General features: G+C 44.3%; 1 protein-coding gene and 1 long non-coding RNA gene across 4 annotated transcripts in view; one reads left to right on the top strand and one right to left on the bottom strand.

The window, feature by feature from the left end:
• Nucleotides 1-2,664: 2,664 nt before the first annotated feature.
• Nucleotides 2,665-9,463, bottom strand: TSPO2 (translocator protein 2). The gene is made up of 4 exons (XM_074977301.1): nucleotides 9,292-9,463; nucleotides 6,987-7,213; nucleotides 6,177-6,315; nucleotides 2,665-5,662 (listed from the first exon to the last, which is right to left on the bottom strand). The coding sequence occupies exons 2-4, from the start codon at nucleotides 7,157-7,159 to the stop codon at nucleotides 5,480-5,482; spliced, it is 495 nt and encodes a 164-aa protein (XP_074833402.1). The 5' UTR covers nucleotides 7,160-7,213; nucleotides 9,292-9,463; the 3' UTR covers nucleotides 2,665-5,479.
• LOC142001762 (uncharacterized) overlaps nucleotides 9,407-14,518 on the top strand; it is a 29,978-nt gene continuing 24,866 nt past the window's right edge. For 2 of the 3 annotated variants that reach the window (XR_012642565.1, XR_012642564.1), the window contains exons 1-3: nucleotides 9,407-9,546; nucleotides 11,840-11,960; nucleotides 13,292-13,358. This is a non-coding gene — a long non-coding RNA (uncharacterized LOC142001762). Of the gene's footprint in view, nucleotides 9,547-11,839; nucleotides 11,961-13,291; nucleotides 13,419-14,518 lie in introns of those variants that run through there. The other variant, XR_012642563.1, reaches the window with a different exon arrangement.

Raw genomic sequence — 14,518 nt, 5'->3', positions numbered from 1 at the left:
TAAGGTGCAGAGCCAGCTTCACTTCCCTCAGCCCTCTAGTCCCATCAGCTTTCTGGTCCTTCCTTTCCTTCCCTCTGACTATGCTTCATACTGCAAAGATTTCCGAGGGGTCCTTGTCATAGATACAGTTGAAAGGTGGGAATGGGCAGAGGGCTTTTGGGAGGGGGAGAAAGGGAGTACTTCCCTCTATAAATCTTTTAGCTTTGTGCAGGAATCTGGTCCCAGTGTATTTCTTTGTCTCTATTCCAGACAACTGGTGCTGTCTCTTGTGTTGACAGTCTCAGGAGAGAAGCCCAGATTTGAATCTAATGTTATCTGTCATCATTTTTATATAGAGCCTATCACTATGTTAGCTCGACATTATATAAAAAGCTAAGCTAGCTAGCTGGACAGATTGCACTCTTGGTGTCCACGTTGAACTTGTTGGACCATCTTCTGCTCTCAGTAGAAAGATGCAACTCCCACTTGTTTCAAAGTACATTGCACACGTGAAATTGAGAGCAGAATTTGGTCCTTCCTGCAGATGCAAAGATAGAATACTTCAGTCTGCTCCCATTGGATGTTTAGTCTATTACAGGCTTGAATGGTTTATTTGTTTTATCAATAAGTATCCATTTCCACATACATAGAATTCAATAAAAGAAATTTCCATCAATAATTGAAATTTACAGATCAACAAGTAAGAGAAATGCTGCTTGAGATCTTATTAGTTTAAAGATATTTGTACATTATGACGTGAAGTTGACTATATTTTAGCATTTATAAAACTTTAACTTTTAGAATCTTATTTACTGTCACTTTTTTATTATATGCTTACACCCCATACATTTTGCAGCTGTGAAATTTTATATTGAAAAAAAAATCATAGAAATAAACTTTGATATTATCCATCAAGTCAAACCTACTTATAAGTTCTTGTATCACGTACATCACTGTGGTATGTGAGCATCGTCTAGCAGGGCATGGAACAGTGTGACTACCATCTGTCATGTGTTCGTATTTTTGTCCTCTCCCCGGGGCAGAAGAGTGTTCAAGGGGTGGAGAATTTTGTTTTGTATATATAAAACAAACACCACACACGTTGCTCTGTGTTTAGAGAAGTCAAGGTCAAAGCAGTGCAACTTGCACTTAGAGGAGAAGATGATGGCATTTGTCTGGGTCCTTAGTTCCTATGGGAGTTTGTTCCACACGGCAGGTCTACGCCACTGCTTATGTCACTGTAACTTACATCTCTCAACGGTGTAAAAAAGCCACACGTGTCCTCAGGGATACAAGTTACAATGACCTAAGCACTATGCTGGGGGGAGATACTCTCCCTCTGACACAGATTCTGCCGCTCACAGAGGTAATGGAATTATGCCGATGAGAGAACATCTTCCTGGCTGGCATTCAGTCGCTTCACCTGACCTGCTGCAGCGGTGGAGCTGCATCAACACAACTGCAGCTCTGGCCCTCCCTTTTTCTGGGACCCCATTCTTTAAATACCCCTCTGAACCCCCCACCCCACATGCATCTGATGAAGCGGGTCTTTATCCGTGAAAGCTTATGCTCCAAAATATCTGTTAGTCTATAAGGCGCCACAAAGCTTTTTGTTGTTCTCCCAGCAATTTGTAATCCCTGAGCATTGTCCATATCACTGCAGCTGTCTGCTGCTCTTTAGAGAATGATCATCCAGATGTGGCCCATTCTGTAACCAGGAGTGGCTAACTCCAGCCCTTCAGGAGTGAGCCTCTGGGTATAGCCCCCAAGAAAGCTTTGTCTTCTGCCCTTTATGGCAAAGTTCTGCTGTGCCATTTAATACCTTTCACCAGTGGAAAGAAATGATGGCTCGGATGGAAAAAGTGACGAGGAAACAAGACATAACAGCCAAATTTTAAAAAATAGCCACTGATTTCAGGTGCCTTGATTTGTTGTTTGTTTCACTGTGGGCCTGGGACCTGCAGCTCCCACTCCCTTTACTTGGACTTGTGGGAACTTAGTACCTCTGAAAATGAGGCCCAGAATGTCTCAAGAGGGTGAGTGATTTGGAAATTTTGGGCCATAGTGAGTTGAAGGTGTTAAGAACCCAGCGCAGTGTCTCACAGACAGGAAAAAGCAGTCCCTCCCTGCTCCATTTTGAGGTGTGGCCTTCGCCATAAACAGCTGCACTTCCAGCCATCTGGTGCATGGCAGGGCATCCCATCCCACTGCCGTATCGCCTCTTTCCCTCTCTGTGAAAGGCGAGATTATCATATCAGCATGAGCAGGGGTGAGAAGTTTCATTTGCTCTCCGTGTGCTAACTCCACAGAACATCTGTTCCCAGAGTTTTCACCCCCAGAATGATCTGACTTGCTAGCTTACAGTAAAGCCATAAAAAAAAAAAAACAGCCATCAAAAAGCCCAATACTGGTCTCAATGCAAGGAGTCATTGGATGGAATTCTTTGGCCTGTTTTATGCAGTAGGTCAGACTATGTCCTGCCAGCATGAAAATCTGTAATTTTATCAAATCTATCCACTCTCTCACCTGTGCACTGAGGAGTGTGTTCCCACAAGGTTCGGCGTCTTTCAAAGAACTAGTGTCATTTCCTTCCCTCCAAGTTCTGTGCTATAGGCACAGGCTCCCACCAGGGTCCCATGAACCTTTCCTGGACCTTTTGCAGAGCCAGAAACCACAAACAATTAATTTTTAAACAAAAAATATCTTGGTTTTATTAAAAGCAAATATAATTCTTCACAGTCGCAGTTTAAAAGACACCACTCAGAATAATGCTTTCACCCCTTGCAATCAGCTGCCAGTAAAAAGATCCTTTGAGAAGATAGATACATTGCTTTTATTTCATAAAAATAGTGAATCCTCTATCTAATCAGGGAGCATCTAATGCTTAGACTGATCAGAAGGATCAGAACGGGGGAATGCAAGCCCCCTTATGGGAGTGGGGCAAAGAGGGCAATTGTCCCAGGTCCCAGTGGTTTAAAAGGGCCTGAGGCTCCCAGCAGATGCATTAGCAGACAGAGCCCTGTTTGAATGGACCTTCCTCTCATAGAGGTTCCAGTCCTCCAGGATTGTCCTGCGTTATCCAATGATTAAAGATTATGTCATGTGATGAAACTTCCAGGAATATGTCCAACCAAAATTGGCAACCTACGCTCTAAGGGTATGTCTACATGTCAACTGTCTCCAACTCACTGGGCTTAGGCTAAGGGGCTGTTTAACTACAATCTGATTCATTCATAGCCCTACGAGGGGCCCTCTTTAGGCATAAGCAGCGTTCACGGCTGCATAGGGCACCTCCAAATGTGGGGCACCCCCAGAACAGCGGATAAGAGTGGGTCAGTTCCCCCACAGACAGCATGTGCTGCAGTCTCCATAGGCAGGGGCTGTATTCACAGGGCTGAATGCGCCAGCCTGGTAAGTTCTGTGTGAGGGACAGGGCAGGGGTCTCTGCAGGGAACTGTGACTTTCCACTGCTGTGAAGTGCACTGAGCCACTCATTCCTACCCTGTTGGGCTGCAAACATGGTCTGCCACATGGTCTGCTGTGTATTCAATGTGTGTGTCAGCAAGATGGGAGGGGATCCTTTGCGAGACACCAGATTAATAATACTGCATAGGAACCTATAAAACACTGAGGACAGCCGTAGGGCTATGGGACCCATAGTTTACCACAAAGTTTGAAAAGAGACAGTTTGGCAGCATTCAGGAAAATATCCTTATTTGGGAAACCATTTAAGCACCTGCTTAACTTTAAGCACATGCTAAAGTCCCATTGAAGTTCTGACTTAAGCCCTGATGGAGAGTAAAGGTGCAATGTTTTGAATTTCTGTCTTCTGCAAAGGAAGGATTGTCTGGTGGTTAAGGGCATTGGCCTAGGTGTTGAGCATTGTCTTTGTTTTGACACAGACGGCTTTTCTGGTCTTTAACACATCACTTTGGTCTAGTCTGCACTAGAAACCACTCCCTTGTACAGCTATACTGGTAAACCCTTGTGGTGTAGATCCCGTTTACAGTGGTAAAGGAGTGTTTTCATAGGTATAGCTTGACTCCCCAAGTAAAAAAACTACCATGAAAAAACAATTTTTGCTGGGACAGCTACATCTACATTAGGGCTTTTGCCAATATAGAAGTGTTGTTTAAAAATAAAATAAAAATAACATCTCTAGGTCACATTGCTTTACCATAGAAATGTGCTAGTGTAGTTCTGACCTCAGTAGCTACATGCCTCAGTTTTGCTGTCTGTACAACAGGGATAACAGCATTGTGCTACTTCACAGTGTGTTTGAGAGTGTAACAAGTATAGGGGCTCAGATACTATGGTGATGGGGATCTGGTAAGCACTTTAGGTAGCTGATTAGTCCAGGACCCTCTTGGTGATTATATGGAGGCACAAACTCATCAGTATTACAGACCTTGGTCTACAAACACTGTCTCACATGAGCAGTCTTTATGGACCTATTTGTTGCATGACTAAGAATGTGCAGCTATCCTGGAAAATCCCAAGGTGAGTCACTTCAAGTGCTGCTGCCTGGGATTTTAAAGCAGTTGGGTGCACAATTCCCATTGAATTTCCATAAGATTTAGACATCCATTTCCATTATGCACCTTTGAAAATCCCAGCTGCAGCCTGGTAGTCTCAGGCACAACATTTAGAGGAGTTGGTCTGAAGATTTTGAAGGTTTAGCAATATAGATGGTTCAGTGCATGTTTGGGGGTTTGTTCTTTTTCAGTGCATGCAGAGTAGAGCTTTTGGTGGGGTGGGTATTTTGGAGATGGGAGATATAAGCATTTCCCTTCCATACTGTTGTTTGTATTCCCATCCTTGCAGCATTGTACGGGAACATGAAAACCACAAAGCAAAATAGACTAGAAGCAGAAAATGAACGTGATCATGCTCATTTCACAGGCAGAGAGAAAGGCAAGTAACGAGCAAGCAACCCAGATGGTGACAAGCGAATGGCTATTGATAAAAATTCCAAACTGAACGATATGCAAAAAGTTAGGCAACAGGACTGGCAAAAAAAAGCCATTAGGTTTCTAAAAATTGTCCTGTTTTAATAATTTTCAGGTGTTTTTGCCACACAGATGAGAATTTTGTTTAACATATACAAGCAAATTCTGCTCTCAGTTGCACTAATAGAAATCCAGAATAGCTCTATTGTCTTCAGTGGAGTGACTCTGAATTTACAGAGGCAGAGGAGAATTTGGCCTGTGAGGTTTAACCTGGTAGAGTCCCTTTAAGATCACCATACAGCTGTGAGACCAGCATTGCTGGAGAAAGAGAGGAGCTGGGGTTATCAGGTTAAAGATGTATTGTTACCTTAAAGGGACATGCCACTGCATTGTGCAAATTATCCCCATCCTCCCTTTGCAAATGGTATGTATGTTCTGGTGCCTATCTGAATAGAATTAACCATCCCTAGGCTATCAGCTCATGGTTCACCACATCAGGCAGTGGGTTGGCTTCACGGAATGACCTCATTTCACCAGCCCCTCTCTTTGTCTTAGTTGCTCTTTTCCTTTTCCTCCTGAGGATTGTCCCTCCAGATGCAGAAGGTCAGAGAAGAAGCCAAGGTCAGCCAGGCCAGGTAGGGAACCATCAGCATTGCTGCTGTCTTGTTAATGGGGTACCAGGAGTACGTGGTGCCCAGCACCAGGCCGTACAGGCACAGAATATCCACCAGAGCCTGAAGAAGAGAGAGGAAAATGAGTCAGGCATCGACTGCTCGGATCTTATTCTCCCTATGTTTTATAAAAGTAACTCTTATGAAGGCAGTCCAGCTAGAGTGGGGCTGTTATGGGCTTGCCTGTGGGAGGTGTATTTTATAGCCTGCTAAGCCTCCTGTGAATATGGTGGCCCCCTTGAAGATCATGGCCCTGCCTCCAGTTGGACTGGGGTGTGACACTCAAGGAAGCTTATCTCTAGCTGTAAATTCTTAATGGGAAGCCACAGCAGTCAGAACACTGGTTCCCTAATTGCCCTGCTTTTTGGGTCAGGAGTGTGAGGGACTGACTGACACCGCTAGTTAGAATCAAGTGCAGTGTGAGCAGATGCTGAGGTCTGCGAAGATGCCCTTCCAATTGGCACATAGTATGGCACTAGTGGCTGGTGGTAGCTGTAGACTCTCTTAAAGGCTCCAAACAGGTGGCTCAGGGACACTGACCACACAAAATATCAGCAGATATACATGGACACGTTACCAGTTTTAGCTTATGGGCGCCAAAGAATAAGGGAGTCCAAGCCCAGTTCAAGGCAAGCTGAGCCCCATAGAGGCCCAGTGGGATGATGGCTTTGCTGTTGAAGCCACCGAGGTCATTCCACACCAAGTATGAAGCATAGCTGTGAAGAAGAAAATCACAATTAGAATTTTGCTGTCTTCTCTCCAAGATGCTGTGGGATCAGGCATTATTCTGTCAGGAGATACCAGATCTTGCTCCACAGAATTATTACTGTAACACAGCTCCAAGAGCAGATTTCAGTCTCGCCAGAGACAGCTCTTATGGCTTGTTACACTTGGTTTTGAGGGTTATTTTGTACAATGCAACCCCTAGTCTAGACATAGCAAAATGGTGCAGAACTGACTTACAGCCGTGGGTTAGCACCAGTTCAGCCTTGGTGCAGCTACCTCTGTGGCCCAGCATCACCTCAAATGCATGATTTCTCTTGTCTGTTTAGGCAGTCAGCTCATCGGATAGGGAAAATGTCTGCCTAGCACAATGGGACCCTGATCTAAGCTACGTTCTCGAAGTTCTACAGTTGTCATCCTGATCCTCAGTGCAAACTCAACCCGATGTAGACGAAGTCCCCAGCAGGAAAAAAAGTTCCAGGCCGAGTCAATGAGTTCAGGTCAGTACCCAAAGTTCATCTTCTGAAAATGAGCATCTCTTTCCGACCCACTTGGTATGTAAGAAGGAAAGCCCCAAACTGAGTGAAGTGGGAGAGTGCAGTAACATCTCCCTTAGAAGTAGAGAACTGCAGAAGCAGAAAAAGATCTGTGCATAGAATCTTACCCCATGCCTGTGTACAAGGTAGTCCACATGATGGGGAACATTTTGTTGGGTGGACGCCAAGAGGGTTTCTTCAGACTTTCAAACCATGTGGGCACCTCCTTTCGTGTCAAGAACCAGCCAAGAAATCCCCCAATATGAGGAAAGGCAGAGAACCCAATAGCATGAGCCCACATCCCTTCTTACTGTCTCCAACTAAGCTTTGGGTAGCTGGTCCAGGCCTTTTGTAACTGAAAAGAAATAAGTGAGCACCATTTACCAAGGACATTGGTTATTTCCATATTGACTAAGACCTTGCAGGTCTTTACCTTAGTCTAACTGGCCATAGGTACATTCTAGTGGCTAATGCAAGAAATTGGTTTTAGGTAGTCAGGGTTCTGTTCCCAGCTCTGCCACCCTGTGATCTTGGGCAATATGTTTCATCTTTCTATGCCTCAGTTTCCCCCTCTTTAAAATGAGGTTGCTGGTACATGGTTTCTTTAGTAAAGTGCTGTGAGATCCTCAGATAAAAAGGGCAAAACATTAGAACAATGGGACAGGGACTTGCCTCATCATTTTAAATTGTCCGAAAGTGTACCCTTGTCATCAGAGCAGGGGATTAAGAGCCAAGACACCTGGGTTCCATTTTCGAACTCTGCCACTGACTTCCTATAATATCTTGAGCAAGACACTTAACCACTGGTTAACACAGTTAGATTTTTACCTTTGGTCATTTTTACAAAGTGGGTCCCCTATACTACTACTTCCTCACTGCTCTCTGTCATTGCACTGGCTGCTTCAATTTTATTATTTTACTAACATGGCTGCATTGAAACAGTCCTTAGAAGACAGGACTAAAGTCACTTTTCTCAGTGCTTGTCCAAATACCACAGCTCACAGAGTGCGCCAACTCTCCTGCATGTGCGCTGCTAGATCTCTCAGTGCAGCTGTTATCTCTCTTCTGCATGCTTCTCTCAGCATGAAAAAAACAGGCAGTGTTTGGGGCCCCCATTTTCTACTCTATTCAGCTAATCTCTCACGCTATATTTATATTCTAAATAAACATCTACTGCAAGCATTTTTCATCACCGTATTTCAAAGTGCCTCCTAACATTGTTTAATTCTCACTGCACTCCTGGAAGGCAGAGAGGGAGTCTTATTCCCATTTCACAAAGGTGTAAACTGAGGCACAGAGGGGTTTATTGACTTGCTCTAAGTCATAGAGCGATTCCGTTCCAAATCCAGGTACAGAACCAAGGAATGTTGAGTCTAAATCCACTGCCTGAACCGTAAAATGACATGCTCACTTTTTGAAGGCAGCTGTAGAGTCCTGACATGACTCTGGGCGATATTTATTGTCACGGCTGAGTGTCCCCCAGTCCTCAACGTTCTTCTCACCCTCAGGAGCAGACTGAGATGTGCCTGTCTAGCCTCTCAGTGAACCAACCCTTTCTTTCTGGATCCATTCATAAATTTAAACCCAATCTCATTAACAGCGGGAACACATGGAATGTTCTTCCTGGCAGTACAAGAGCATTCTGATCATACTCAGTATCCCTGTAGGAGTCTAAGCAAAAGACTTCAAGAAGGCTATTGTCTCTGGCAATGACCAAGGCTGGGGAAAGATTCAGAATACATCTTTTAGGGGAAAAAATTGTCCCTGGGCACAGGGGCTGGAACAATTTTTATGGTGGGGAAACTGATGATGGAAACCATATATCTGAGGTTTGCAATAATTACTTCAAGCTCTGAGGTGCGGTAGTACCCCGGACACAACTGTCCCTGGGGATCTGTCTGTTCTGTAATTTTACACTTGTCAGGGGACATAGATCAGGAGAAGAGAACTGACCTGAATACTGTTCCCTGCTTTGGATTTTGATCCAGAACTAACGCTGATCACCCAAGGCTAAATTACTAATATTCTGCAAGGTCATCCCTAGAACCCTGGATCCAGCAGATCACAAACATCTGTAAACACCAGATACACACAGGCATCATAACAAATAATCAATCCTTTACCAGACAGTTTACAGCACTGTGGAGGTTCTGGGGTCCAGAAAACAAGCCTTGCACTGAGCAAAACAACAGGAGTAAGTCCTAATTTAAAATTATATAAGGCACAGGCTGTATTTTTTCTCCTCAGCAGAGCAAATCCTTACTGCCAGAGTTATTTTTAAAAAAGACAGTGGAAATGCTAGGCTAGTTTGTTAAAGATTGCTGAAGTAGCTAAGGGGTGGAAGTGACACTTTATTGTCATAGTATTCTAATTTGGAAAGCAGCTGCTGAAACTGACAAAGCTAAATCTATTAGAACAGCAGCCTTCACTCACCTTCTCCCTGTTGATTTCCCTCTCTCTCCAGGAAAACACAACAAGCAAATGTGTGGATTTTGAAGGCCAGCCTCTGGCTCTGTTGCTGCTTCCACACAATGAAGAAATTATCATCTAAGTTACACTGAAGTAGCAGAGAAAAGGGCGTGTGTGCGGAGCCTGTGGTCTGGAAGAATTATCCAGTATCTCTTGCGTGGCATTTGTGTAACTGTCTGTAGAGGGCGGATCCAATATGCCAAATTCACACGCACAGAGGTAAGATATCACTCCCTGATGCAATGAGGGAATCCCTTTGTGAGAGTGTGACTGTGATAGAGAGACAGAGACAGTGTGCATGTGAGTTCTCTTTGTACATGCCTTATGTATGAGCCTGCGTGTTGATTGTTTGAACAGGAATGAATGATGCATCTATGTGTCTGTGTGTCAGTAAGAGTGTGTTTATAGGAGTGTGAGAATGAGTCCTGTATGTGGGATTGTGTATTTGTGTGCTTCTGCGTTAATGAAAAAGGTAAATGGGCAGATCCTCAGCTGGTGTAAACTGGAGTAACTCTATGGGCATCAAAAGGACTATGCTGATTTTCACTAGCTGAGGTGCTGGCCCGAGTACAAGTGTCAGTTCTTCCTGTACAACATTGTGTGATAGAACCAGTCAGATCCTTTCATTTTATTGCACTCAGAAGGAGCAGATGAAAATTACTGTTTTGTGGGGGGACCCCGATTTCAGGGTACTTCTACATTGTGATAAACATCCAGCAGCACTGAGTCTGGGAGACTGGGTCAGCTGACTCAGGCTTGTGGGACTGGGCAGCAGGCTAAAAATAGCACTGTAGTTGTTCAGGATGGAGCTGGAGTTTGGGCTCTGAAAACCTCCCCATCTGCAGGGACTCAGAGCCCAGGGTCCAGCCTGAGATCAAATGTCTACACTGTAATTTCATAGCCCAGCAGTCTGAACCCATGAATCTGAGTCAGCAGACTGGGCCAGCTGCAACCATGCCACAGGTCTTTTTATTGCAGCATAGTTATTCCCTTAGCTGCTATAAATCAGCACAGCTCCGTGGAGACGTTCTGTTTCCATACGGTAATTATCTCTGTAAAATAACAGATGTAACACAGGCATTAACTGAACAACAGCCACCTGCATCTCATTTCGGAGTCCACCATTATGAACGCTTTGCGACTGGAAAAGCCCATCATTCAACAATGCTGCTATTGTGTATGACAGAGCAGTTCCTAGTGCAGTCAGCCGGCTGACTGCTCGCATTCCAATGGAGTAGCGATAATGCAAAGCACTGACTAGTGCTTCCTTCATGATTCTTTGGCAACTACATTAGCAAGCAACCTATCGACAGTTTTTAGCTGCTGGTATTTTCTTTCAAGGGTCAGGGTGCGAAAGGATCTCTGTTCACAGTAACATGCTGTTTGATGGATTTCTGTACAACACAGATGGTACCTAGGCTAAGCCTGGGCTGTGAAATTCCTAACACACTTTATAGAGTAGGAGGCTCATGACATTAAATATTTCAGCTAAAAAACTAATGGCCCAGTTCACAGTGCCTCTCGGGCCCTGGCTTTACTGGCACAGAAGCTATAAAACCAGTATAACTGGCCATGGATAATTTTCCTGTGTAGGCATGTGGCTGGCATAATTGCCCTATGCTTCTTCCCCAGTAGCTTCCCATGTAAGCAGATGGGTACACATTAGGATAGACCTGATACTGCTTGTTTTCACTGGGGATCAAGCCGACGGCAGTTTCAGGGAGGCAAACAGGCAGAAATACCACCACAGCGGTGGTCTGTCAGGAATGTTAGCCCATGAGCAAACTCCACTGGGAGCAGACTGGAGGCACTGCTGAGACCTGCCACGTACAAAGCCACTTGAAAATAGTTGACCCACCCCTCTGCTGCCGAGGTCGCTGCCCTGCCCATGTTACTGCAGCCACACTTCTGTTTATATACACACACTAGCTCTGGTCAAGCTTAGGGTTGCTAGGTCTCCCAACTGGTTGCCATTTGCTGCATTGGCGTCTGGTCCATCTCGTTCTGGCTGGCAACCCTAATATTTATATAAAAGCAGAGGAATCACACTGCTAGCTCATGGTGTAGATGGAGCCTAAGTGTGGAGGACCAGCATAAGGAACAGGCACAATGTACAGAGCTCATAATGGAGCCTAAATAGGTCTTAAAGCTAGAGATTAGGCTGAAATTATCTCACTCTTTCCAGTAAAGAGAACTTTTTAGAAGGCTAAGGGTTGAGGTGCAATTTTTCAGTGGACAGGAAAACCTGCAGAGCACCTGCTTTCTGCACTGCCTGGGTGCGTCGCCAAAACAACAGGCTCCCCTTGGCCTTCCAGAAACCAGGGGTCTTTTCCTTGTCTTGGCAGACTACAGGTAATCAGAACAAAATACATGGGGACAAACATGACTGAAACATCCAGTCCCTTTACAGGACTGAGCCTTTGGTCTCTGAGGAGCATGAATGTCTCTGCAGGAAAGGCAGGCCACAGATATGCCAGTTCAAATAACCCAGCCCTTCTGTATCTTACTCCAGAACACTCTCCAGAGCCAGGATTCAGCATTCTTTCTGAGGAGCTGAGCACCAAGGAGCTCAATTTTCAGCTAGCCACAAAATCTCAGTTAACCATGCATGCTGAGGCCCTCCAGTAGCACAGGTAAGCTCTGCATTTGTTGACCCAAATGGATGGAGAACATGGTCACTGAGGCAGATCATTTAGCAGCTTAAAGCCTCTTTTTTCAGTTTAACTGTTGAGAAAGGCATTATACCCGAATGTGGAGAGGTATAATGCTGCCTACAGACATGCCAAGTTTTGTCGACACACTGACTAGTTTTACCGGAAAAACCCTCTCATGAAGACATAGCCTTTGGCTCTCTGATCCAAAGAGTTGTGCACATTCAATCAAGGAAGAGGAAGACACCATGTGATTCATGCGGTCATTCAGCATGTTCCAAATTTTAGATGTTCCCAAGAACCTCGGGCAAATCAGCAACACAGAAAGAATTAGTCAGGGATACTGTTCAGAGAATAATGAATAAAACTGAGAAAAATTATGATCTGCTTATGGATGATTCAAAAGGAGAAAATTGGTCTAATAAATAATCTGTTAAGAATAATTTTCCCACGTCTATCACTAATGCACCATTGCAATCTGATATATTAGGAAGGGATCTTTACTGTGAATCCCTTAGCATTGCAATATTCTCATTTCAGCTGAGAGATCAAAATCTGTTTATCTCAATGATCTCAGTTCCCATGTGGGATCTTACGTGTCAGAGAGAGGTCAGGAGAATGAGATTGGTGAGGCTGCTGCTGTGCATGAGAGAGGGACCTGATACTAGGTATTTCACTGGATCTCAGCCAAAAGATTGGGGATTTTTCTGGACAGGTGACAAAACTACAGGTGTCATGCAGAGAAAACTCATCTATGAGAGAAGTTGTATTTATTTTACTGGTATTAAACAAACTTATGATGATAGTAAAACTCAGTGCCAGGCCTTGTTTCACTACCTGGTAACAAATAAGGAAAGTCCACCCACTTAGACCTGTGATAATATCTAGATGTGAATGGCTGGGGGCTGAAAAGATGGCATTTCTAAATGTCATGTTCAAGGTGTAAGTTTCCATGCACCTCACCAAGTCACATCTCTGCTCAGTGCTTCTCTTTCATCAGTTTCAGAATGGGTGCAATAATTGCCAATTTCCCAGGGAGTGTTGGTAGTGCACATCTACACATGCCTTGGTGTACATGACAAAATTTATTCTGCCCATGGATGGAAGAAAATAGAGGGAACACTTAAAGGCCTGAGGATGAAAGCATTGCAGAAGGGTTAAATGTTTAATATTTGCTGAGTGAGAAAAAGAAGAAACAGGTTCAGTGTTTCTTTTCTTTTTTATGAACATTAACTGCTTAGTTGAGGTTTTATGAGCACATCTTTCTTCTCCGAACTGCTTTTTTGATCTTTGCTTATTTTCTTTCCGTTTAGCCAATCAGAATGAAGAACAGCAATGATGAATGAAATCACTATTACAGTGCACACGACATACCAGAGTGTGAGTTCTATGCTTCTCAGTAAATACTCTTCTTGTTTAACCCAGATAGCTGCTTATCTAGCTACTTAACTCCTACTTCATGTTTTCCCATCTCTCATCTACCTGCCGGTGTACATGTGCAGTTTGACATCTGCCTGCCTTGCTGCAATTTACGCCTATTGCTAATAGAGATAAGGAAGTACAGGCTGAACCTCTCTAGTCAGGCACCCTTGGTACCTGATTGGTGCCAGACAGCAGAATTAGCTGGACGACAGGAGGTCAGTATTGTCTAGCGACAATACTTCCACTGCATATGGGACACTTACAAGACATTCAGGAGTAGATTACAGCTAAATAACAGCACAGAACACCGAGAGCCAGGACAGGCAGTTGTAAGCAAACTTCATGGGACCACGGGAAGTCTAGCCGCACCCCTGATAAGTGGTCGTCTGGTTAACTAAAGTCATGCCGGATTGCAGATGTTACTGGACGAGAAAGTGTCAGACTAGAGAGGTTCGACAAAGCCCAGATTTTAGGTTCATGGTGCCTTGATCTTGAATTCTGGTTCAGACTAGTGTTCAAATTTAAAAAAAAAGAATCTTTAAAATGATGTGGGCTTTTGTTTCTGTTTAGTAATTTAATTAGGAGCAACAGATGAAGCCTAAGGCAGGATGGATTACAGAGACAGTTGATATTTTTATTTGGGCCATTTATCTTTTGTTGAAATTTAACTTCCCCTGAACAAGGAACATCAGTGTGGGCAGGGGTTGCTGTTGATAGCATGTATATATTAAACAAGTCAACTCAGTCAGTCTTTCAGAATGAGATAGAGTGACCTGGAATACAGGGTGACCTCACTTGAGTTCCACTGTAATGGCTTGCCTGGCAGCACTGCAATAAAGGTATTTATAGGCGATGGAACTAAGGCCTGGGGGATACTGTAACCACTTGGTGCCTGTAGTTTAGTCGACTGCTGTGAGCACTGGGAGCAGTTGTTAAATGGAGTCTAAAGCTCCCTGATTTGAAGGGATGCGGTCCATGCTCCACACGCAGAGAGGGGATTGGCTGTCCCACCTAGCACTCTGTTCCTCCAGCAGCACCCAGCCACAGGTAAAACCCTCCAGGCCTGTCTCCGGAGCAGGGAGTTTCATCACCTAGTTTCTGGTAGAGGATCCAGAGGT

Source organism: Carettochelys insculpta, chromosome 26 (genome assembly GCF_033958435.1).
Source record: "Carettochelys insculpta isolate YL-2023 chromosome 26, ASM3395843v1, whole genome shotgun sequence".
NCBI lineage: Eukaryota > Metazoa > Chordata > Testudines > Carettochelyidae > Carettochelys > Carettochelys insculpta.
Note: the sequence above shows the minus strand (reverse complement) of the source record. Positions and strands in the feature narration are given on the sequence as shown.